This window comes from Halichoeres trimaculatus, unplaced genomic scaffold (genome assembly GCF_033239565.1).
Source record: "Halichoeres trimaculatus isolate MK-OKI-2021-1 unplaced genomic scaffold, fHalTri1.1 fHalTri1_scaffold_7, whole genome shotgun sequence".
NCBI lineage: Eukaryota > Metazoa > Chordata > Actinopteri > Labriformes > Labridae > Halichoeres > Halichoeres trimaculatus.
In genome coordinates this window covers 27,848,952-27,875,061 of record NW_027437185.1, presented here as the reverse complement: position 1 = coordinate 27,875,061, position 26,110 = coordinate 27,848,952, and the positions used below count along the sequence as shown (strand labels likewise).

Below are 26,110 nucleotides of genomic sequence, written 5' to 3'. Positions count from 1 at the left end.
GGCAGATTTTTTTTACTTGTTACAAGCAATTCAGACCTTATTGTAGCTCTAAATAGCTTGAAAACAGACATTTTTTCTGGACTGGTTGGGTGAAAGTGGCTCATATTGAGTCTGAAAAGACATTTTCTACAGAATAAAAGGCAAAAACCCTTGAAACAATTTTGTTTTTTTCCAGTGCAGCAAGTTTTCTTAGACTTTTCCTGCATGTTCACAATGGAAGCACACAAAACAAGCAGAAAACGATACAACCCAAAGTAGAAAAAAATGCAGATAGCAGAACCAGAACCTTATTGGATTGTTAGCAAACGATAAAATAATTTTACTTAACTCCAACATAAACAACCATGCAGGCTTTTGAGGGCAAAACTGTGATGGTCTGCAACCAAGACAGGCTTAGAAAACTGCTATAGACATGCACTGCAAAAACTGAAATCTTATCAAGTGTTTTTGTCTTTTTTCAGTAGAACATTCCTTTTTAGACTCAATATGAGCCAAATTCACATGACCAATTCAGAAAAATGTCTTGTTTAAAGTTATTAAAGGACAAAAATGAGGTCTGAATTGCTCGTAACCACTAAAAACATCTGCCAATGGAACAAGAGAAAAGTTACTTGTATTAAGACATTGTTCTAGTCTCAAGGACATTTTCAAGCATTTTTTCTTTTTCCATTGGCAGATTTTTTTACTGGTTACAAGCGATTCAGACCTCACTCTGATAACTTGAAACAAGACACTTTTCTGGATTGATAAGTTGAAAGTGGCTCATATCGAGTATAATAAGACAATTTTTACTTAAAAAAAGACAAAAACACTTGATAAGATTTCAGTTTTTTGCTGTGTGGAGTTTGAATCTGGGACACAGGCTGAGTTGCAGTAGTTTGAAACAATAGTTTTACTGAGGATGATGGGAAAAAAATAATGTCTCCTTGCATTTGAAGGGGAAAAAATCTAAGAACACTAAACAAATCCATTTTTCATGAATGTGAGGCGAAGAAGAAAAAAGAAACTAAATGCAGAGAACAGCAACATGCGAGCTGAGGCCGATATTGAACCCATACCTCCTCTTTTGTTTGACTTTCTGAAAGAAATCTGTATCACAAACATCGTGAAGCAAATTCATGAGACAGAGCAATAATGTGGTTTCCTTTATGAAAGAACAGGACATGTTTTATTACTTACTATCTCATTCTGTCGATACAGGGATTAATGTAGAGGTGAGGAGAGGCTGCGGTTTCTCAGCCGTCTCTAAATCACAGCATGAATCAGGTCTGCTGTATTTCATTACAGACTGTCATTGTGAGTCCAGACAGGAGGGTGGTGAATAAGTCAAGACTGGAACTTTAAATCAGAGTTTGCAGCCAGCTTTGTGACAAGGCTTAAAAAATATATGGGCGCTCACAGATTCAGCGCATCATTATTCATCTCCTCTGCCAGTCTGAGCTGTGTTTTTGGGCCGAGCTGGCTTTGAAGCACAGTGCCTTCAACTTTCTCTTGTTTCTACGCAGCCCCAAGTGTCAGTGGATGTATTAAATATGAGGACACCTGGTCTCTTTAAAATGCAGGAGATATAACAAGTGAGTTCAAGGGACGGATGTGATCCCTTTTTGATTTTCGAATCTGAAATTCCCTCTGCCTACCTGTGCTAACCAAACAGGAGGGTTTTAAGCCTTAAAGCGTGAGGTTGAAACTGAGGTGTCTGAGGACAGATGGCTCAGGGTGCTGACAGTTTTCTGACACATGAAGGGTTGATCTTTTTTCTTGCACACCATAAAAACTGAAATCTAGGGGAGCGTTTATGACTCATTTTTAATTAAAATGTCTTGGACAAATTTTACTTGAAATAAAAATAAAAAGAATAAAAAGGAAAGCAGGTGAGGAAAACTGAAGTTTAAAGCCATGGTGTTAGATGGTGTGCCCTCCTCTGTGACACTTGGGCCGTCGTTGCACAAACGAAGCTGCTGGTCAGTGTTGACTGGTCTGACAATGACTGTTAATGCCCTGGCTACAGTCCAGAGGTCATTCAGTAGCACTGGCTTAACTGAGCTGCCGGCGAGCAAAGAGGGAGGTTCATCTCCTGCGCTCTCCGAAGAGCTGAACATTCATTTTGCACGGGAGGATACCAGCACAACAGGCGAAACACAAAGCCCTAGTTAAAGAACCAAATCTCAGAAATGGCATTGTTGGATAGACGATATGTCTCAACTATTTTTATTTCCGACAGTACAAATATGTTGACACAGGCACAGAAGACTCTCTATTCCCCTCTCTGTCAATGCACCTTTGCCTCCTCCAGGCCACAATGACTGCAGCTTTTTGTGCACAATGCTGTGCCATTTTGCACCTGTTCAAATGTGCTAAATTCCTTCATGCAATGCTGCCAGATCTTGGGATAGAAATAGGCGACCAGCTCTAAGGAAACAAGCCATGCCACATTGTGTAAGCGACAGACCTCTTGATAACAGTGTAAATATTTATTTTTGCTTGCAGTAAATTGGCAGTTCTCTGTGTACTCATGAAAGCAAACAGGCTACATGTGCTATTTTGCACAAGTTCGCACATATTTTTTATACCCCCAAACCTTTAGTAGATCAGGCCCTTAAATTTAGGTTTTAAGACTGTAAGACAGCAGTAATATCAACAGCAATGTCAATTTAATTAAGGCAAAGTAAAAAAAAAACTGCTGTCTTAGCTTCAGGGGCTGTTTCTTGGGTCTACCAGACGACACCCTGAACAATCACATGTCTATTCCTGTTCCTTTCAAAACCCTCATTTGGATCTACTCTAATGCGATACATGCAGTGCCTTGGACAGCTGTATGTGCTCATTATTTGGCAGTTCCCTCTTCACTGCTGCTCCGAGCGTCGGTATAATCTCTAGACAAAACAAAGGCAAAGAGAGCCTGAATCCTAACCACAGATAAATATTATTTTACAGATGTTTGTTTCACAAGACAGGACAGCATGCGATGTGGTTTTGCATACTTTAATGTGCATATTTGGAAACAGTAGCCCAATCTGAGCCATGCAGAGCTGCACAGCCCTGCTCTGTATGTACACTGCACCATCTTTGCTCCTGCATGACCACTCGTGCTGCGAGGGGGATTGGTGTGGATTGCATTTTCATATTTCACATGCTCAGAAACGCCAGGAAGCCACACAAATCCCAGCCACGGGTGACGGCATGGAGGTCACCACAGTCTCATGTTTGAAAGATATTGTTATTAAAATCAGACCCCCCTCCTTCCCATGTGATCAATGAGTATGCCCAGATTGTGACAGGAGGGGATGAGCAGAGGTTGATTATGTGTGGTGGGGAGCCGAGGCTCCGTCGAGGATCTCCACATGGAGGCACAGAGGATTGAATCATAGCTCTTGATATTAGCAGGAGGCGAAATAGGAGCTAAAAGCATAACTGGAGGGCTCGATGGATGCAGAGCCTCGGGTCTTATGGACAAATGTGCATGCATAATGCCGAGGATACACACCCGAGGAGAATCTCAGCCAGCTTAGCTCTGTGGGGGTTGCATGTTGAGTGCTGGTTTCAGAAGGTGACTGCAGGATTGCAGCAATTGTGAAGGAACTAAAAGCTTGAAAAAAATGACTTTCCTGAAAGGTTTTGCATTTTCAGCTTGTATATGATCTGCTATTTACCTCAGCTGATACAATTTAAATAGATTTTTCAAATATTTGATCTGAAGTTGCCATTTGAGAGTTCGTTTTTTTTTGTTTGTTTGTTTTAATCCTCCAATCTTTATTTGTAATTGTTTATTGGATGTGCTCTAATTTGTGTTAATAAAGTAAACAATTTAGAAAAGTTGTACACCCACTTAGTGAACTTTACTGAACCAATTAAACTGTTTCTCATAATTTTCTGTCCTGACATCAGCAGTAAAGAAAGCTTACCTCTTGTTCTTGCCATTGAGATTATGTCACCTGTCCTATCCATTTCAGCCTGTGGATGAAATCCTGATCCAACGACAGAAACCAGATCACTGATGAATCAGGAAACTTAAAAATTAAAGCTGCTTTTTTCCTTATTGTGACTGATTCTCTCAGCAGCATGAATGATATGGAGTCTCACAGCAGAGCAGGAGCTCCTGCAGTGATCTAGGAAATACCACCTCTGAAAATGCAAATCTGGGATTGATGGATTCTCCTGTTTATAGCCAGGGGTTGATGGATTAAACATACTCCTGTCTTCATTCATGCAGGGGAAGGGTTTAAGCTTCTGACTTTGAGACCTGATGTTGGCTGTCAGTTATTGTAACAATCATAAGTTTGATTTGTGAGAGTTATTTTCTTCATGTCAAATAATCTTAAAGTACTCAGTTTATGATTTTAATATCTAAGTAAAATGGAGGAAGGTTTTCTGTTATCAGTCCTGCCTGTTAATTGGCTCTGGTTGTGCTAAGCTTCAAGGCGTTGGAAGACACATCTCTGGTGTGAACAACAGTGTATTTTTAGAGGTGGAGGTGAAGATTTTAGGGAAAATGTGTGATGATGTAAAGCACCTGACTTAAAAACCTGATGGATAACACATCAGCTCTTTTAAAACATACAGTTAAATAACCGTGTGGATCATTACAATAAGTGGTTCTAGGGAAACTCATTACTTTATAATTCCACTACGGTGTGGGATATTCTTCAGTTGATCATCCACTAAGAAAGATACAGGATTCCAATAATTGTAGTAATACATGTCTGCGTACTTGACATATCCAATCATCTATATCCCTCTGTGTCACTTGTTCCTGAATACAACCAAAAGACAATTATCAGGTGCAATTATTCAGCTCCACAAACTGTCACACAGATCTTTGTCACATTTGACTCGGACATAATTGCTTCCAGGTTTTCCACCTGTCAGAACAAAGCAAGCAGCAGAACACACACAACCTGACAGTTATTATAAGGCCTTAAGTAATCAGTGTTAAATTGAACTAACATGACTGCAGTGATTGGCTTGACGGATGTTGATTATTGCTGGAATAATTTTCACATGAATAAGACTTTATTCTGCTGGCATGAATGTTTCCTTTGTGGGATGGGAGCCATTGATTTTGTACAGAAATTTATAACAGTTTTGCCAGAAATAATGTGCTCCTAATCGATAAAATGTTCAGAGGCGCTTTCCTCTGTCACACAACAGTTTCTGCACAAAGCTAATTGGTTTGTGAGAAAGGGAGCAACAATAACTTCCAGGTTTAATGGAAAAAGTTGGAAGAAGGTGTAAATCAGTATTTGTGTTTTCAGGGAGTGCATGCAGTGTTCTTGCTACTTATACTTTACTGAGATGAAGGAAGCTTTGTCCATTTTACAACTCGTAGCAGCTCGACTAAATCCAACTACTTTAAAACCTGTTCTGTTGTTTGCAGCATTGATAAGAAGTATGGACAAGTATTTTTTTTCTGTTTTGGATCCAAAGATTGGCCTTGGGAATGGAAGGCATGCTGTTCTCTGGCCTCTCTTTTGTGTGAGTCAACAGCTGCTGTTGGTTGTTTAAACATGGAGCAGATGAACAGGAGCTAATTTTGGATTTACTCAATGAAAATACAGTTTAATAAAAAGACAAAAAAAAAAAAAAAAGAAAAGAACATTTTTTTAAGGCTTTGAAAAATAGCTTTCAACAGTGGAGATAGCTAGTTTCAAAAAGTAGCTTCTATAAAAATAAATGTTCAGTGAAAAACTTTGGACATGCTCAAGTGAAATATATATATTTAGTCAGAAAAATGTTACTACCATGGGAGTAAGGAGGCCTGATGGATTTGGAGTTCAGAGAATGAGATTAACACTAACTCATAGTGACCTTTGACCAAACACATACAGACCACACACTTTGGTTCAGTTGGATGGTTTTGCCGAATTAGCCAACAAGCCTTCAAGGCATTTACGAGACATCATCTTCACAAGCCTTGGATAAAAAAAATACCCCTACACTGACCAAACCCAATCTAAAAACCCCACAAATGGATGCTTCAAGACACCATATAAACGCTATTTCTTCAGGGATCTTGAGGCCTTCAGGTGTCATTTGAATTAGTTCCACTGCTGCACACCATCAGGGATCACTGGGTGGATGTACAGTAGCTCACTGAACTGTCAAGACGGATGAGCTACATTCCAACCCTGAGAAGAAATGTCACGAGGAAGGAAAGTGTTCTTAACAGAGTTTGCATTCCCAAATTAAAATGAAGTTAAGCTGCTGTGAACAATAACCATCAAACAGTCTCTTTCATTTGTAGACATTAAATCTGAGCACCTGTCCTTGAATGCACTGAAACTTTGCACGGCTCCTTATTATGATAAAGAGGTCAACATCAACACCTCAACTCTCTCATGGATCCATTTAATGAGCCGTCTGCTGGGATATTTTTAGATTTTGTGTTTAAAGTAGGCGCATGGAGGGATCAAAAAACCTGGGTCTAAGGATTATGCCTTCACAGTACCGTCTGATACCTTATTGATCCCTGCTGGAGAAGAAAATAACAATGTCCTTTCTCCTCGTCTACAATGTTGGTTAGGTCAGCCATAACAGATCTGTGTTTTATTACTCTTTGGAGGAATCACATGTTTAATGGTGTGCTTGAGGACATTTTAGCATTGCCATGACAGCAGCTGGGTATATACAAACGGTACTGCACGCAACTTAACGTGTTGAGCCTCGCTGTTGTCATATTTGAGCATGCTCTATTGCTGACATTACTTTTCTGAATTCCTTGCAAACCTTGCTATCTTTTCATTAACCAATAATTTTAATGGTGATATCTGTCACAGTGGTTTAATCTTGTGAAAATGTTGGTGTTCTTCTACTCTGTGAGGATATACTGCTTTTCACATGCTGGATGCTCCAATCATAATCTCACATTTCATTGTCTGACTTGACTTGATTTATATGCTCATTGACGTGTTTTGTAGGGTAATTAATCCAGATTACTGTGCCGTGTCTTCATATACTTTGAGGATAAATGAGGAAATCTTTAAGTAATTCTGTGTTTTTTGCCCTGCGGTCAGTGTTTTTGTATGTGTCTATAGACGGCTGGGTGGCTCGCCTTGTCCTTGGTGCCAACCTTAGGGGTGATAAATGTGGCCTGTCGCTGCTTGCTAACCACCAAGGCCAGACTGGGTGAGGCTGTCTACCAAAGATAATGGTAGAAAACGAGTGATAAAGCACAGAAAAAACCTCCATTTCCCTTGTGCCCAAGAGATTTGCTGAGTTAGGGTGTGGATGGCAGCCACACAAAACATCTCTGTGTTCTTTTTCTATTTGCAATTCAATACCCTTTCCAAAAGTTGAACCACAAACTTTTTTCAAAGATATATTTTCTAATTATCCTTACGCTGAGGCTTTATTTCTGCACCTACAGGGGACTTGTGTGTTATACGATATTCACAAAATTATGGTCATTATTTGAAACCATGAAACAGTCATCTCTGTATCAGTTTTTCTTTAAACCTAACAAGGTTTTGTTCATTTTTCAAAGGGAATGCAATTCAGTTTCAAAGACAAGGAAACAAATTAGAAATCCATTGCTAAATGGAATTTATGCAGCTCCATTTTACTCACTGACTTAAGTTATTCATTCCACATCCAAAAGCCTCAACCCAAAGACCTGGTTTGACTTTCTTTCGAAAGGACATTTTTCAAAGAGACATTCAGCTCAAACTCTGTGGACACACTTCAAACAGTATAAACCCAGAGGAATGAATAGAAAGGAGATATGAGTCTTGTTCAAGGACACTTTAGAGGAGATTGAACATTGGCTGATTTAGTCTGAAAACAAATATACTGTCTCTGTGGCCAGCCTGTCACTCTGGCCAATTTAAAAGCAATGTTCTGTACTGAACAGCATTTCTCCTCTTCAAGCCAAAGTGTTGTTGGAGCTCTCCAGGGACAACTGTTTTCCAAAACCCAAACCATTCTCCCTGATGGAGTCAATAATTGTCAAGGACCAACACAGACAGCTCAGTGTGAACAGTGACTCAGTGCTATTCTAACAAAAGACTTTTTTTTTTCGTCTTTTCAAGGTTTGACATCGATAAAACTGTGTGGGAGTCCAAACTGCCACAGATTTCAAAAGCATCACAATGCAACTCTGACTTCTGTGTGGACTTGGAGAAGTTGGTGAGATGTTGACGTGTGAACTTTGGTCACTTTGAGAACACCCACCTTGATACCTGAGTGGTTCCTCTGACCTCAGAAACACACTTTGTATTCTTCCAGGGAAAATTCAAAGACTAACAACACTAAGATGTTTGTTTTCTGTTGTGTGGTTGTTTGAGTCATGAAGACTCTCCCAGTGATTCACATCTCTCAGTGAATAAATCCTCCCTAGAACTCTGACACTGATTGTCAATCTTAACAGCTTTCTTTTTGCTCTGCTGGTGTGAAATTTTGAGAGTATGAGCGAAAAAACTCTGAAGTATCGTTCCTCAACCTTTTCCCCATATTCACTCTATTTTAAATGTGTCACAAAGTGCCTCTGTGGACATTGACTGACCCAAATGAGGCTTTTTGGGTGCTCAATGGTCTAAGTTAAATCTGGATCAAAAGCACTTTTTGTGAGTGCCAAACGGGCCCCAAATGATTCTTTCTACAGATCTCTGTGTCCTTTAATGCCATTGCATTGCAATGTTAAAGGGAACGTTATAACTTTGATGGTGTATTGCCTCTTTATTCCAAGAAACAGCAAAATAAATCAAAAACAAAACCCCTGACTCTCGCATGTTTTCAAATCCTGATGAAAGTCTCAACTAATCCTTTATGTCAATTGAAACGTATTAAATCAAGAAGAGTCAAATTATTTAGATGTACCTGATCCATCATTTACATGCATGAGGAGGATGATATGGAACAGCATGCTACAACATCTAACTCAAAAGCAGTCATACCAAAACAACAGTAAGACTCATTTGAATTGTGTATCTGTTTGCTCAAGTATTAGGCCCCCGTTAAAACGACAACGATTCATCTGAAAATGCTAAAACACAGTGAAAAAATCTGTGTTTACACAGAAACGCAGAGGGACCAAAAAACGCTGTAAGCATGCCAGGCCAAAAGTCGGCGCTGTAACTGTCTTGTCCAGAAGCCACTTTTGGTAGATATCCACCGAAGAAGAGTTGAGCCGATCATCTCGTGTACCAGGGAATTATAAGTGCAAAAGTGGAGCAACAAATGCACATTTTGTTGAGAGACATTCAACAGATTTAGCAGATTCAGCAGCACAAGCACAACAAGGTAGTTTGGGACGATCATAACAGTGATACTGTTGTCCTGTTGTATGCGCTCGAGCAAAGTAGAGTGTGGCGTCAGCGTTTCCACTGAAAACGCAGGCTTACTGTTTACACGGCAGCGGTGTCGACTACGTTTCAGAAAAATCCCATTCTGGAGGCCGTTTTCAAAAGTTTGCTTTTTGGGTCGGCGAGGTTGAACCACAACAAAACTTTTGAATTTCACCGTTGTTGTGTAAATGGACAGTGGGGGTTGGATGGACAATGATGGAAGTGAATTCTTAAAGCTGTCCTGATATCAGCTGCTGGTTGGTGAGGCCCTTGAGAAAGAATCAAACAGTGAATGTTATAAAAAGAGGTGAAGAGGCTCTGGGTTTTTGGAGTACATGTTGTTCCTGAGATCAGAGGCACTTGATAGAGTTGTAATGCATCTCTTGGAAAAGACAGAGTTAATATTTCAGCCTCCTCTCTCTTACAAATCCCCCGTGGTTTCCTCCCAGGGACTCAGTTCCACCTTCCTGCCTGGCCCGGGGCAGGAAGCTGATGATGAAGGTCTGGACGGCTGGTTTTGAACAGTGGGGGGTTGAAACAGGGACCTGCCAGTCGGCAGCCGTGGGACTGTTGTGAACCAGTGACAGATGGGAGAGCAGGAACACTGAGTCCTTGAGCTAGTCCCACTGTTTTCTCTCACTCTGCTACTTTATCACTTTTCTACTGCAGGATGCTTTTTCTCAGAGTGCACTTGTCTTTTTCTGTCATCTCTGTCACCACTTCTGTCTTTGTCGACCTGTTTCTTTGACACATTTTTCTCTTTACTCTACAACGATTTGGATTCTTGATCAGCACATTGTCGGTGTTCATGTCACTGCCAATTTGCTGCTTACTACTTTTTTATTCATCCACAATATCCTTGTTTTTTTATTGTTTGGTTTAACTCTTTTTGTTTATTTCTTTGGTACTGTCAAACTCTTGTTCTGCCATCTTATGGAGAACCTATTTGTCTTGACTCTTTCTGTAGTCACATGTCCTTGATTCTCCCTTTAAGCCTTGTCCTCCAAATCCTCTTTTTACTTTCTATTGTACTTTGTGTGCCTCTGAGCTCTACAGACAAATTCCTCTTACACACACAAATGCATAATGGGAAATAGGAGTGATATATTTTGTTCTTCATCCTAGAACATTGAGCACAGCTTCATCTCCACACACCCAGAGCACCAGAGCTGCTTTCAGACACCCTTTCTCCACGTTTTTCTATGCTCTCTGCATCTAAACACTCTGCACAGCTTAGCACACCATGTGACTTGACTTTTTATACTTTAAAGTGTTTTTACAGTTTCTGTGATGCCTCTTGCTCTAAAATGGGCCCTCAGGCCTCAGCTGACCTCAGAAATGGTGGCACAGTTATGGTGCTCTCCTCTTTTCGGGTTATGGATGTCACTAAGAAGGTTAGGCATGCCACGTGGGAATGAAATGACTTTAAAATGATTTCAGGAGCACGGTTCAGGGAGAAGCTGTCTGCGTCTCTCTGTTGAGGTTGTTTTTTTTATATATCCTTTCCTTCAGTTACTCTACACTTGAAAACTGTTGATATGTGGCTTTTTTCAAGGGCTGTGTGACTACTGCTCCTATTGTGATAAGTTTACAAAATATTACCACCTCAACTTTCATGGTAATATTTAAAAGGCTGGTTGCACTAAAAAAAAGGCAAAAGTTGTTGCAACTACTTATTGGGAGTGAAAAAATTAAAGACAAACCAATACCAATATATAGTTAGTTTAAATCTTCATTCACTTAAATAAGCACAGTAATATTTTGTTTAATAGTTAAAAAGTAGAACCAACATGTTGCCTGAGTGCGGCTGAATGACTGGCACAGTGTTTTTTCCTCTAATGAAGTACTTTAAAACAATGTCTCTGTGTTTTTATCTGCTCACGCGGCTCTCGGCTTTTCCTCTGGAGCCTTCTCTTCATGCTTACAGCTCCCAGTCTCCACAGCTGGCAGAGCTGGATGCCACTAAGGCTTCTGGGAACAACAACTGTCTCACTTGACTACACAGCAGCTTTGTCACAATCAGACGAGCTAATTAGGCCTGAGCATTGAGATTAGTCATGTGGAGGTTTGGGAGAGGCACTGAGACATGATAAACTGGCATCCGTTGTAACAGTAGACTGAAGATAAGATGTGGATTTACCAAATTTTACAGCTGTTATTTAAAAAAAGGGAAAAAAAAAATGATTTGAAGCATTTACAAACTCTAGTCCAGAAAAAAATAAAGGTTTAATCTCTGCAGAAGATGCGTTTTGTCTTCCATAACATGCAGGACCAAAGATTGAAAAGTTTAGATTTACTTTGATTTTACAGTCTGTGAATAGTTTATTATGGCAAGAAAGTTGGCAGACAGCCCTAACAAAGTCCTTGCTTGAGCAAGAGATAAAGTATGCCATGCTATTTTACATATAAATCATCAGACTATAGAGTTTAACAAGTTTTAATTCTCAAAGTTTCTGCATTCAACTCAACCAAAGAGGAATTTATAACTCCTGAAGAGATGAAGGGTATTCTCAGCAGGCTTCTGCTCATCTGTAAAGATCTCAGTGAACACCAGTTTGGGAAATCTCCTTGAGCTCAAGGCTACAAAGTCAGAAAAACAAAGTTTGTAATCCTGTTCAGCAGCTCAGTTTGGCCTGAGGCGAACCACAGGGAGTCAACAGAAATCTTTAACACATATTCCTACGAGGGTTCCTGTAAGAAAGAGGCTCAGATTTACAGCTCAGTGATTAATTTGTGATTAATAATTTAACCTTGTTTTTTTGTGTCTGCGGGTTAGAAAGGGGTGTCAGGGTTGAGCTGCAGAAACTTTAAATAGAGAAAAGTATTGTTGAAACTTTGTCAGTGATGCTTTCATTCCTGTATTGTTTGGTGAAGATGTTTAGAAACAGTCTGTTTTCCTTTTTGGCCCAGTTTGGTGAGAGAAAAGTTGAAAACATCAATTGCATCTTAAAGGGGCTGTAAGGAGCTTCTAAGTGATCTTGGAAAAGTCTTCCTTCTAGGTATCAGCACCAATCGTAATCCACACTTTAAAATGAGATTATCTAGCAAAACTAGATTGATTTATGGCACATCCGAATCTCTATGACAACACCATGTCAGTTGACAAAGCTCAGAAGTGAGAAGAGAGATCTAGTTTATCTCGGCTTTCTTGGGTTAATTTTGTAGTGATGGTGGACACAAGAGCCTAGCTGTTGGACAGAAAAAGGACAGAGGAGCAGAAGAAAGCTAAACGGGAGAGTGATAGGGCCCGAGCTGAAGGCTTACACAGGGGCTTAACTGTTCATTCAAACCCACATGCAGTAGTTATTCTGCAGTGGTCTATTCAAACTTGAGAGTCTATCAATAAAATGAAGAGTGAGGTTACGTTAGCTCTGAGTGGTAGATGAGCATTGGCAGAACATAAGGATTCACTGATGTTACACATTACCGACATGTCTCACAGCATCAGGCTGGCAGCGCTACATATGGACGGTTACTTCTGTGTAAACTGACAGATTGCTTGTGGGCACATTAGCCTGTGCATACACCGTAGCACCGGGCTGCTGGTGGTGCTACATATAACCAGCTACTGACGTACGCTGCAAGCTTTTGCTTGTTGTCACGCTTCAAACTACAGCACTATGCATAACTTTTACTGTTAAATTTCTTACCTCGTGGTGTTGTATCCGGTAAAAAGTTTGTCTTGAACAAAGAAAATTAGTTTCCAAAACAAACACACGGCTGGTTAAAAATCACATTTTTAAAACAGTGTGCATGAGACTCCAGGCTAAAAGGTGGCAGAGCAGTCCAATTAATCTTTGAAGAACAAAATAAGTAAGCCTAAAAGTGATTGTTTCAGCCTCCTTCCAAATGAATTAATCCCAAGTTATAAAAACAGAGCAAAAGAAAAAAGACAGAGACTTGCAAATTTTATTGACGGAACAATTTTGTGAAAATCCAAACAGCAGCAAACAAAATTCCCTCGTACCAGGTATTTTCAGACAGCTTTCTGGCTCATTGAAGTAAACAAATAACTCAAGATCTCCTCTGAACAAACACTTCTGTTCTTCACTCATGGTTTGACACCTGAGAGCTGGTTCAGGCAGCAACTCAAGCTGCACCGTTTTCACATTCAACATGAGTCATTCTCACAATTACACAACAGACATATCCTCTCACTTTGGCTGTTTGTTTATGCTGTGAGGTTTCCCGTCTCTCCTCCTACTCTGTCATTGCCACTGCTGCCCCAGTATCAGAGCTGGGCCCCCATGTCCCCTGCATGTACGCACAGGCTCTAATCATTGTTGGTTGAAGGAATTACCTTTAATTAATCCTTAAATTTGTTTTTCAAATTCAAGCTGCGAGGTGTGACGAGCAAGGAGCCCAGACACCAAACATTTCCAACCCTTTAACATGAGTTGCTCTTTCATGCATTTCATGTAGCTGCTTCTTTACTCGTGTTAACTGACATGTCAACGCTCAGAGTCAAAGACAGAGACACACATTCTTATCATGCCAACATGTCACGTTGCTGGCACACACAGGAGTTAAAACACCAAGAATCAGCATGTCTGTTTATTAATTAGCAGCCTCCCTCCTCAGTGTGTCTCTGGACTGGGGCTTGTCCTGTCCTGCTCTATCAACACGGCAAGTTCGGACTGCAGCCAAAGACCTCAAGGTCACTTCTGTCTCATCAATTTCACGGCTGAAGCAGATGGCCGTGTCTTTGAGTCGTTCCTCCGGAGATCCTGCGTGCCTCGGCGTAGCAAGGCCAGCACAGAGTGGAGTCCACTGAAGAAAGGAAGCGTGCTTGAGTAAGGATGAAGAGGGAGCCAGGAGGTCCAGATCTCATTAATTTCTGTCCTGTGAGGTGAAAGTGAGCGTGGAGTCATGGTGGTTGGGCAAGTTTGGGCTACCAGGCTTGTTTTCAGCCTCTGAGTGCTTACTGTGGGTTCTCACTTCAGATATAGTGTCTCCTCGCTGTAGTTTAAAAGGACAGGTAATGTTCAACACATGCACACTCTGGGCAAAAGTCAAGTTTAGCCTGTGCAGCTTTAGGATCTGAACCCTGTAAGTTGTCATGACTGTAAAAGTTGGTTTTGTGAGGGTTTCCAACTGTAACGAAGCATCAATGTCACAAAAGGAAATGAAAGTCGACATATCTTAGGAGGCTTGAATTGGCTGCTGTTCCTGTGTGTATGAGTGTGTCTCACTGTGTCTTGACATGTAGGTATCGCTTTTCTGGAAACACTTCCACAGAGACCGACAAAACAAAATGTTTACTCTAAAGGGTTATCCATCTCTCTCTGTCAGAGTTGTTTTCCTGGTATAAATGAATGAGAGGCAGCGAATAGCTTCATCTGAGTCCTGACAGCTCCAACAATACAGAAGGTGGGACACACGAGAAGAGCCTTTTCCTTGAGATGTGTTGATGTTTAGTTGCAGCAGTTTAGAACTCATTTTCACCCCCTGCCAAATCTCAGGTAGTTTGTTTGATATGATCAGATGAGATGTGAGGAAAATGGCACACTCACTCTTTTCTGTGATTCAGTCCTTTTATTCAAAGCAAAGCACAAACTCCTCTGAGAGCCAGCACAGATATTTATTATTGTAGCAACCACACACAACCAAAGCATCAACAGAGTTAGCCTTTGAAAGTGCTCTCAAAGTGCTTTCACCAAATAGAAAATAAAGCTTTAGCGGCCTTGGCCTCCTCACAGAGGAGCACACAGAGGAGCACTCTTGTTCTTGTACTTGCGCTGGACATAAATTGCACAATATTGTTCTCGGCTAAAGGTGAAACATGCAGTTGTTAGAATGTGAAGAGAAGCATTTGTTGTCTATATAAGTGGAGATATAGAAGACCTGACAGAGCTGTGAGAGTTCTTCTTTTGTGGTTGCAGTAAAGGAAAGCGTTCAGAATGGCATTCAATGACATGTTTTTTGACAATATACAGACTCACTCATTCAAACCTTGCCTGGCCCTCAGGCGTCTCTTGATACTAGATAAGTGGTCAGTTTTCTGCAGTGTTATGTGCTGCAAAAACATCAGCAAACTCTGCTTCTCATAAAAGAAAATATTCTCCATTAGGGGGCAATATGAGGAAAATATGTCAGGATTTTTTTATGACAGGATCAGGATCTGGATTTTACCAGGACTTTTATTCATATTCAGACCATTTTGAGCTAAAAGTTACATTTTTAGCCCAGATTCAGTGTCTTCTAATATGTTTTTTTTTCTAGGGATGGGTACCCTCACAAATGAAATGTTACGGTACCAATTTCCAGTATCTGGCAATTGGTATCAGTACTCAACGGTACCAATTTTCGGTACTTTTTTTGTGTTTATGTGGAAATAAAAATATCAATTTGTATATAATAATAAAAACTTTTTTTTTTTTTTCGATTTTTCATATTTGTTCTTCAGTATATAACCTTTCAATACTGCGTTCATGTCCAACATGGAAAATCACCTGCTCCACGCCCTTGCAGTCACAAGGATCCGTTTAGGTACCTTTCACTTTTACGTGAACCGGTACATGAACCTGGTACTTTTGACAGAATTTGGTCGCTACCTTTAAAATGACCTAAATCGGTACCCATCCCTGGTTTTGTTCACATCATGATAAATCTATCAAAAGTTGTCAGCTGTAAGAGTTCTTGAGTTTCTACAGAATGTACAGAGCTTTAGCTTAATACGAGTACCCTATATGTACAGTCCAAATGTAGTTTTGTGAGATGTTACCAGATGTACTTTGTTTTTGTTTGTGCACTGGACACAAAATGTAAATATGGACATAATTAAGAGCATTTTTAGTTTCAGTTACATAATTTATACATTTCATATATATGAAAGGTGGTGGCTGTATGAGAATGAACCTCCAGCCTTGATTAACTTAGGACATGCCTGCTCTGAGCTTCTGCTCTCAGGCCTTTAGCCTGATGTTCAGATGAACACTCTGTATGAGGATGGGAACAGCTGTTGAAAATAGAAAAGGCCAAAATGAGCAGCATAAAGGCACTCGAGAGAACTGCTCATAATTTATTGAAGCGTCTTTTATCCGAAGCTCTTGTCCGTGGTGCTCACCTCTTGATCCTCCTATCATCTAATTCTTTTGTCTTTGGTTCAGTCAAGGATGGATCAAGCTGTTCTTTCAGTATCCTAAAGAGGGCTGAAACATGAAGAAACCTCTGCTGCTGCTGAGTTATCTAAATGTAACCTGTTACAGTCAGATCAAAGCTACATTCATTCTGATGCTTTCTGCTCCTCAGTAATCATTTTTTTCTCTCTTTCAACAGGGGCCACCAAAGACATGGGCAAGATGCTTGGTGGTGAGGAGGAGAAGGACCCCGATGCTGCAAAAAAGGAGGAAGAAAGACAAGAGGCACTGAGGCAACAGGAGGAGGAGAGGAAGGCCAAATATGCAAAAATGGAGGCAGAGAGAGAAAACATCCGACAGGGCATCAGAGATAAGGTAAAGAAAACAACAAATCTTCCATTTTTGTTTGAAAGATCACCCACTCTCTAGTTTATTACACAGATGTTGAGGAGAAATGTCAGACACACATTAAACTGAAGGAGCAGTACAGCTGTCGTACCAGAGGGACTTTCTTGCTGAGTTCATGTACAGGGTGAGAGGAGAAAGAAGAGGCCAGACAAAAGATGTAGGCCAAAGTGAGGTTATTCTCAGAGAGGGTTCAGAAACACAATAAAACAGCGAGCACATGCACTCTTTGCTTGACTCTGGGGTGTCTGAAAGATCCAGCTCACAAAAGGTTTCCCAAAAGCCTTAAGTTATAGTTTCTGATGAATGAAAGGTCACTACAACTTTTTTGCACAGGCAAAAGGAGATTCACATCAGTGCATGTACTCCTTTTATACTGACTTAATGAAGTGGACAACAAGTTTTAAGAAAGCTTTTTAAGTTTGAGATGAATAGCAGATGATAAACTCTTCTATGGCACAACTACACTTTATTGTAAACCTTAAACCTAGCTGGCTCATTTGATTATGTGAACATTCATCTGCTCCTGTCAGGAGGGGGGCATTGGACACAAATGTAGACCACACAGAAACTGGGATAGAATCCAGGTAAATATAAAAGTGGCTAAGGAAAGAGATCAAAAAGGGCAGGAATGAAAAGAGGAACAGTGATCAAACTTTTGAGAAGAACTCAAAATACAAGGAAGATGCTCAAAGATAATGTCTGACTTGAACTCATACACACTACCTCTGTAGGTGAGATGATGAGACAACACTGGAATCAGAGAACTGATTGGCACCTACACTTGCACCAATCAAGGCACACACTCTCAGGCCATGTCCACACGTAGCTGGTTACCTGGGAAACTGCACATATTTTTGTAAGTTTTCACCTGTCATCTACAGAAAAACTCAGTTTTTAAGTCACTAAAAGCAATGCTTTCTGAAAACTCTGGCCTAAGGCCTAAGATTTTGAAAAACTCTAGTTTCATGGTTTCATGTATATGCTGGTAAACATAGTTTTCAAATGTCACCGCTAAATAGCAGGGTTCATTTGGATTGGCTGGCACAGATTTTACGTCTGAAAATCACTGCCACGAATGGGTTAGGCATGCAGCCACTCTGCCGTGGGTTTCCCCAGTGTGTGGGGATGAAAGTGTATTAAGAGACAAATGGGGGGACTTTGTGTGTACAAGGCCTCAGTGTCTGATTGACCTGATTGAATCAGTTCAGTGTTATTTCTCTTTCCCCTGTCCTCTTAGTTGTTTGCAACTTTAGTCCCTGACAACGTTTTATCAGAAAATGCTAAAACGCATTGATAAAAAAATCTGCGTTTACACAAAAACACTGAGGGACAGGAGATGCTATAGTAAGCATGCCAGGCCTGTAGGTGGCGCTAAAACTGTCTTGTCAAGGAGCCGCTTTTGGTAGATCTCTACCGAAGTAGAGTTGGGTCGATCATCTGGTGTATTGGGGAATACTAAGTGCAAAAATAGAGCAACAGATGCACATTTTGTTGAAAGACAGTCATCAGATTTAGCAGCACAAGCGCAGCATGGTAGTCTGTGATGATCATAACAACCCTTGTCCAAAGCTGAGTGTGACGTTAGCGTTTCCACTGAAAATGCTATCTTACCGTTTACCTGGCAATGGTGTCGGCAGCGTTTCAGAAAAATTCCACTCTGGGGGCCGTTTTCAAATGTTTGCGTTTTAGGTTAGCTGAAATGCCGTTTACGTGTTAACGCCCCCTTGGTGTTTATATCAGGATTTCAACTTCTCTCTTTTAGGATGCGGTCACATTGGCAAACAGTACCATGCACGCTTGAACCCTAAAGGCCATGTTGTTTGGCCAGTGTGACCGCAAGTGTGCTTCAACGCGGCTCACTTCATGCACAAACACAAGTGATCCATGTGATCCATGACGTCATTTTTAAACAGTAGCGGGGTGGACCAAAACTACTTAACATTAGTCAATGAGTCTCTAAAGTTTTAGCAGTGCTCTCTGGGTCTCATTGCGCTGACTGTGATGAGCTTTATGTAAAGACGCTCCACAATGAAAATAGGCGGGCCATGTGTGTGTGCCATACCCGCTAAAATCTGGCTCGTATTGGAGTAGTGTGACCGCTGCCTGTACTCTCCAGTGGGGAACAGTGCCGCATGCTTGTGTATTGCACAGTTTCAATGGCCAGTGTGACCGCACCCAAAATCTCATTGTTGCTATGTTTAGCCACAGAGAGTGATTTTCTGAGTGTTGACTGTCACCAAATACCCATGACTTAATGTCTTCAGCTGCCGTTTTAAAGTTTTGGTTCACCTTTGAGAGTCAATACTGTTACACCCCATCCCATGGAGTTCAACAGAAGAAAAACAACTACCCCCAATGTGACCTAAAGATTTTTAAAAGAAGTGCCTATAGAAAACCCAGTCCAGTCACCACACATCCCATCACATCATGTTGCATCACATCACAACACAAATCCCCTGACTAACACCTACATCCAAGTGTCCCAAAGTGCGTCAGTGACTTTACCTGTGCAGAGAAAACACAGAGCAGAGGAGACAAAGATTGCATGCAACCACAGCATGAAGACAACAAAATTTTAGTCAAACTAATGCAAAAGTTTAGAGGATGCAACTCTTTCAAAGACGTTAGAAAAATGTGAATTCCCTAAAAGTTTAACCTGCCAATTGATCAGTATATCCAAACTGAAGGTATGTTTTGTTTTGTTTGTTTGTTTCTTCTTTTAACTTACGCTAAGGTACCCTGCAGATTAACTGTGTGTTTGTGTTTACCCCTCTTGCCAGTTTCAAACCAATGGAAATTTTGCAAATGCACTTTTAAAATCTCACAAGAAAACATTATTGTAGGCGCTGGACTTTTTGGCCCACTTATCCTTCAGTCTCACAGAGAAAGTCCAGCCCCTGAAAACATTAATTAACTTTTTATTCCAGATGAATTAAAGAGCAGGCTCCAATTTATCAAAGACTTGGCAGCTTGTAGTTAAATATTCTCCTTGACATTGCTGATCTATCACTGAATATTTGAGTTCAACACTCAGAGATTAAAACTTTTCTGTGTGTGGCCCTTCTTGTGAACAACTCAGTGGAGTTTGAAGATCAGCTCCACACTCCAGTGAGTCCCAGCAATGTTTTAGTTTGTCTTTGGAGGGATGGTGAAAGTAAAGAGAGGAGAGCGACGGAGCGAAATGACAGCAGATCTTTGAAAAGTGTTTGATTATAGCGAGTGGAGAAGGACTGAGTAAGCGTGACTGTCTCACTTCCACTGACGCAGGTCTTTGTCACTTTGGAACAAGTCTTCTAGGGAAAGAGAAAGAGGCTGAATTTGACAGATTGCAAGGGAGAGAATCACAGCAGCACACAGAGAAACAGGAGAACAAACAAGAGAGCAGGACGAGAAACAAAGAGATATCAAACACATCAAGACAAAACATTTCTCAGGTGTTAAACTAAATATTTTAAGTCCACATTCCAGATTCTGCAACCATTATCTCCAGGCTTATTTTATCAGCCTGTGTAGCAAAGTTTCCAGAAACATTTGTTTGATTTAATGGATTAATAACCACGTCATGATGCAGTGTGAATAAGCTCCTTATTTATGGAGCATCTGTCATGCATTAGCACGAGAAGCCTTTAGGAGCATGTTTCACTTCACTATGATGCACATGGACAAAAACTCATTCAAATTCTGGTCTTAAGGCCTCTTACACAAAATAGGTTTTGCAAACAAATAGTCCAGTTTCTTCTTTATTCGATTAATGTTTTTGCTTTGCTTGATGGAAAAGGACTTTAATTTCACTGACGTCTGTTCAATCAGCAGTTTTGTAAGCTGGTTGTCACCAGCTGTGATCCTCCGACTGTAATTGGAACATGAAACATCCTGAAAAATTAAAATTAGACCAAAAAGCTGTCAAAACTCACACTCCCACCCAAACACATCAGAGCAACCACAAAACTTCTCTTCAGTCTCAGTCTCAGCATGTTATCGTCGAACAGGATTTTAACTGCTTCATGTAGCACCCAAAAAATTACAACCCAGTGAGCATCGATTCATTAAAGAGCACCCTGAAGCTAATTCCAGAGACGAGGGAGGAATTACTTTAGAATGGTTGTCATTATTTGGAGTCAATTCTCCTGAAATGCATGAAATGGCATCATGTTGCGCCTCATGTGCCTAATTTTTAGGGAAGGACTGTAAACATCAGACGCAGTCTTCACAGGAAGCAGAGCAGGAGCATCAGGCTTTTGGAGACAGGGGACAAGTTGTTCATTCTTTGCTGTTTTGTAACTGAAATTAGTGATTAGGATACCAGGGAATCACATTTTTTAAAGTTTCATTACAAATCCTGAAATCTAGATGAGGACTGCCAGCTTATAGTAGTGGTTTAAGTTGTGTGTCCCATGAGGTTAGTCCTCCAGTGGGTGGTCCGAATTCAAATCCAACCTGTGTTTTACTTTCCCTTGTATGATGCTCCCCACCCTATGTCTGTCTGTAGTCCTGTCCTCTCTAAAAGAGAGGTCATGAAAAGCCCAAAAACTTAAATAAAAAATGCCATGTGCAATATTTTGGGGAGTTCATTTGTTGGCTTTCTTTCTTAGAGGAGATAGCTTGGCATCCCCAAGAAGAGGAAAAATCTGCCGCCCTGGCTCTACAGTTTCTTCACACTCTTGCAGTGGTACTTTATACTAAGCTTGGGAGAAGCTCTCAAACTCATAAATCAGCTTAAAGTCACAATTTGATTACAACATGGTGGCAAGTTGGGCCAAAAATAAAAGATGTATCATAGGCCTGGGCCGAAAACTAATCTTGATAGACAATATATTGTCCCACAATTATTAAAGATAAACAATATTATTGGCAATATTATAATATTTTTTCCCCTAAACAATTGTGGTGGTAAAATAATTATTTTATTACTTTTATACAGTGAAAATGTTCTATTGTTGTGTTTAGTTAAAAAAAAAAAGAAGAAAGAAACATTTTTTATTGCCTAAAAGCTTTGTGCTGTGTTTTACCATACTCATAATCAAAATCAACCAACTCAAGGCAAAATTACATAATTATTCAATGATCATTACATTCCATGTAAAAAGTATCAGCATCGGCGATACTAGCCCTGTATTTACTTGGTATCAGATCAATACCAAAATTCCCAGCATTGCCCACCCCTATTGTCCATGCTTTTAAGGCCATTGAGCTATTAGTAATTCTTTTTATCTCCTCTGTTGAAGTTTGCTTGGTAACTTTTGAGCAATTATTTTTGGGAACAAAGTAACAAATGACATTCAAGCAAAGCCCGCCCCATCACCACCCCTTTAGGTGGAGTTCAAAGTCAGGTGGTGTTCAGCTTTTCCATTATGGCTCACAACAACAATCTGCGGATAAAGCTGGCCACAGCTCTCTAGCATGCTGGGCCTCAACTTTGTATACATAATTTTGTCTCGATTGGATATTCATGCCTGTTGTCCCCTTTCCTTTCTGTATAGTACGGCATCAAAAAGAAGGAGGAGAAGGAAGCAGAGGCAGCCGCTGCGATGGAGCAGGCCTCCGAGGGCAGCCTCACCCGTCCCAAGAAGGCAGTTCCCACCGGCTGTGGCGACGAGGAAGAAGAAGAGAGCATCGTGGACACGGTCATGAAGTTCATCCCAGCCCCGCTTATGGATATGTTCAATAAAAAGTAACAGTGTTTTGGGTGTAATGTGATAAACTTCTTTCAACTTTCATCAAACTCAGACTAATGCTGTACCACCCTGCCCCCGCCCAAACCTGCAGTCACACTTTTCTTCACCCCGACTCTCACCTTACCAACTTCTAAGAGTCCTGGACTCCAGCAGTGTGCAGTGACTTTGCCTATGATTTAAGACACCTGATCCCACCTGGTGATATGTACTTTCAAATGCTTGACAGTTTAACCTGTGATTTGAAAGTGCATCACACCTGCTCGGCTCTGGTCTCTTTACTTTGAGGCAAATCATGTGCCGTGCTTTCCAGGCCAGAAATCACCCATCATCCACCCTTTTAGTTTGTAAATAGCCTCGGGTTATAAAAAAGAGAATTATATAGAGTGAAATGTGACATATAACAAGATGACTAAGAGTAAAAGCCATATTTTTAACTTTTGAGAAATTATCCAAATCATATCAAATTTTAATTGAACTTTCCTGTTAAGTTATTGAGAATATTTGATACATACAGTGTATATAAATATTATTGCATTTTTATCAGTTCTCCGTTGTGAGGATTCACCCCATTAACTGTTGCTTATGTTTTTATGGGTTTATTGTGAATGTGTAAAATGAGCGCTGGTCGAGTCTAAACAACACCTGGAAACCAGAAAGAGAAGGAATTCAATTGAAGTGATTATTTTATTTTAATTTCTTTATTTTTTTTTGGGCATGAAGTAAACTTTTGTGAAGTTGCGTAAACATATGGAGACCATTTCATTTGTTACGATGACGCAAAATATATTGATATTTGAGGCAATAACTGGTTTTCCATTTTTATTCACTGGCATCTCATGCAGCGTGTGCAGTAGGTGTCTGAAATGTTCTTCCATTGGGGAAATGTTCCCCGTGAATGAAGTTTGTCTCAAAACAGTGAACAATGAAATCCTTACGATAAATTACTCACCTTACACATTTGTGGTTTGATCTTTCAGTTATGTCCTGCTGCAGGTGGAGCTCGCTCTGCTTTTGCTGTTGGACTTTTGAATTTTTTAGATCAGGCTAGTAGATTTTTTTTTCTTTTTCTTTTTTTTTTAAACCATCATTTTGTACGAAAAAGAGTTTCACAAACACAACTATGTTGTGAACACACTTTATGTGAACAGACAGTGACAATAGTGCAATATATTGTTCAAAAATGAAGTTGTCTTGTGTCCGTTGGTTTAACTGATGGGAGTGAAGTCCCAAATCAGCAATAACAGACAATCTTCATTGTTATGTGTTTAAACTTACTCTTTATTGTGTTAGTCGATGTAAAAGGCACAGGTGTGTCTGCATAGTGACAGTGACGCCTTCGTGAAGGTCAAACATATTTGATTAAAAAAAGAGGAAAGGGGGAAGGTGGGATGATTTGTTTTGTGTCTTCAGTCACGTTACCGAATGATGAGCACAACCAGTGTTCAGAATCACAGAAACCAGACGGTTTCTTAGTGGCAGGCATTAATAATACACGCAGAGATTAATAATGAGGGACTTTTTAAAAAGTGCTGTGTCAAAGCTCCCATGACGGATCCACAGAAAATGTTTACCCTCTTTCTCTTTGGAGTTCAGTCCGTCCTGCTGGTAAATGTAATCGCACAATTTCAAAGAGAGATATAAGAGGACAAAATCCAATCTTCTCCATATGCCTTGTTTTTTTAATTTCTTCTTCATTCCACGGTGTCTTGTTCAAACATTCCAGAAATTTGTGACATTCCAACAGACTTGTGCTGGTGACACAAACTTTACAGTCGGCCTCAGTCGATGCCTTTGTTAGCCTAGGATGCATCACAATATAAAACTTAGTTTGAGAAAGTACAAAAAGAAAAGAGTAAATCAAACCCTGTTTCAACCAAGCAGATGCTGAAACATTTTTGCTGCCATGACTAGAAAAAAAAATCCCACATAAAGTCAAAAGGGAGGCCTAAATGTGCTTTTAAGAGATAAGATAAATCTTGTGATAATTTTTGCTAGATGACGTTTTTGTGAATCACATGTGGATGTAGGCGTATTTACACTTTCTAAAGCTTCTTTCCACATCGCCTAAAAGTTGAAAATACTCTGATCCTAAACTTGTGCATTCCTGTGGCATAGATGATGGAAATTTAGTTTTTATAAGCGCTTTGTGAGCTCTGTAATCGAAAATATCATCGCCACTTAGAGAGCACATTTATCGAACCCCCTGTGATGTTATCGTACTCGTAAAACTGCCTTCGCCAGCCTCTGTGTTAGCAGATAGTCAGCGACTGATAGATGTTTACATGCATCAAACACACTCCAACTCATCTTCAGAGCAGTTAACCAATCAAACCAAAGAATAGTGCTGGTAGTTGTAGTCTTAGACATTTTACATTTGATTTGTTTACTGCATATCTGATTTATTTTGAAATTCTCAGGTATTTGAGCTTTAAGTTTTAGTGCAACCATAATTAGCCTTCTCTTAGCGTAGTCTCTGCAAGCATCAATTTTCTGCCAAGGGCCTCACAAGCCTTCAGTGATCTTTATTTCCAAACCACATCATTTGTTTGGCCCGAGAATATTCCAGAAGCTACAATTACTGCCCAGTCGACCAACATATATGACATTCCCAGCTTCATTGTGCAGACCTTCAGGCTAGCAGTGACCCTTTGCAAACTGGTTCACTCTGAAACCTCTTCACCGTTTCCATCCCGTCTATCAATGACGTCATGAATCCATTCATCATCATCATCATCATCTTGTAAATGCCAATTGATTGCGCCCTAAATGGCTTATAGACCACTGCCCAAACAAACTGCCCAAGTCATGCGTAATCAATATTTATCCGTCCAGTAGACTCCAGTTGGAAGTCGCTCATGTGTGCCGCTCATACAGCCATTAGTATGATTAACAAACTGCCTGAAAAATATGCCATTAAAAAAATACTCCTTCGATGTGACTTGAATGTAACTGTCTGATGTTTCTCTCTTTGCATCTGTCTTTCTCTGTTTTGTACGTGCTGAGAAGAAGCTTAATCTCGTGAGGTATTTCCTTTCTTTCTTTCTTGTCCGTAGCCAGTCCTGTTCCTGTCCTCTGGTGGTTGGTATTTTGAGAACAATAAATGTTTAATTTGGTGAATTCTTTTTGTACTGCGAAAATCTTCTCACCCGTCTCCCTCCTACTCTCTCTTGCTATCTCCCTGTTTGTTGACAAAATGTATGCATGCTTATGGTGTGCGATGTAGGCAAGGTTGTTGATAAAATCGTTCTGTGTCTTCTGTGTGTTTCGAAGCTCCACCTGTTAGCCTCACTGCATGCCATTTTAGACAGATGTTTCAGTCTGTAACTTTCCTGCAAAAATGGAATCACCGCACACTCTGAGAATAAAGTGATTTCATATAATTTTTCATCGTCTTGTGTTTCTGCATTCAAACAGTGCTGCAGCAGAACTCTTTTTGTTAAACAAGAAACCAATAGGAGCGGTGGTAGCAACATGAGGTGTATATCTACTTTTCCAAGGCGAAATCATCCCTGACTTCTTAGATTAAGACCTGCAGTCATGGATCATTGCATGGCATCCAATAAAAACATATCTGTGCAAAGACCTTCAATGTATATCACATGTTACTGTTTCTGTCAGTCAATCCTGTGTTTCATCTCAACGTGGCTGTTGTGCATTTTTATTTTTCTCA

The 26,110-nt window shown here is 40.3% G+C and overlaps 1 protein-coding gene across 2 annotated transcripts in view; it reads left to right on the top strand.

Moving 5' to 3' along the window:
* cplx1 (complexin 1) overlaps nt 1–25,825 on the top strand; it is a 55,540-nt gene extending 29,715 nt beyond the window's left edge. For both annotated transcript variants that reach the window (XM_074674308.1, XM_074674309.1), the window contains exons 3-4: nt 16,557–16,732; nt 22,246–25,825. In XM_074674308.1, coding sequence (XP_074530409.1) covers nt 16,557–16,732; nt 22,246–22,440 — 371 coding nt within the window. In that variant the 3' untranslated portion in view covers nt 22,441–25,825. The remainder of the gene's footprint in view (nt 1–16,556; nt 16,733–22,245) is intronic.
* The last annotated feature ends 285 nt before the right edge of the window (nt 25,826–26,110 follow it).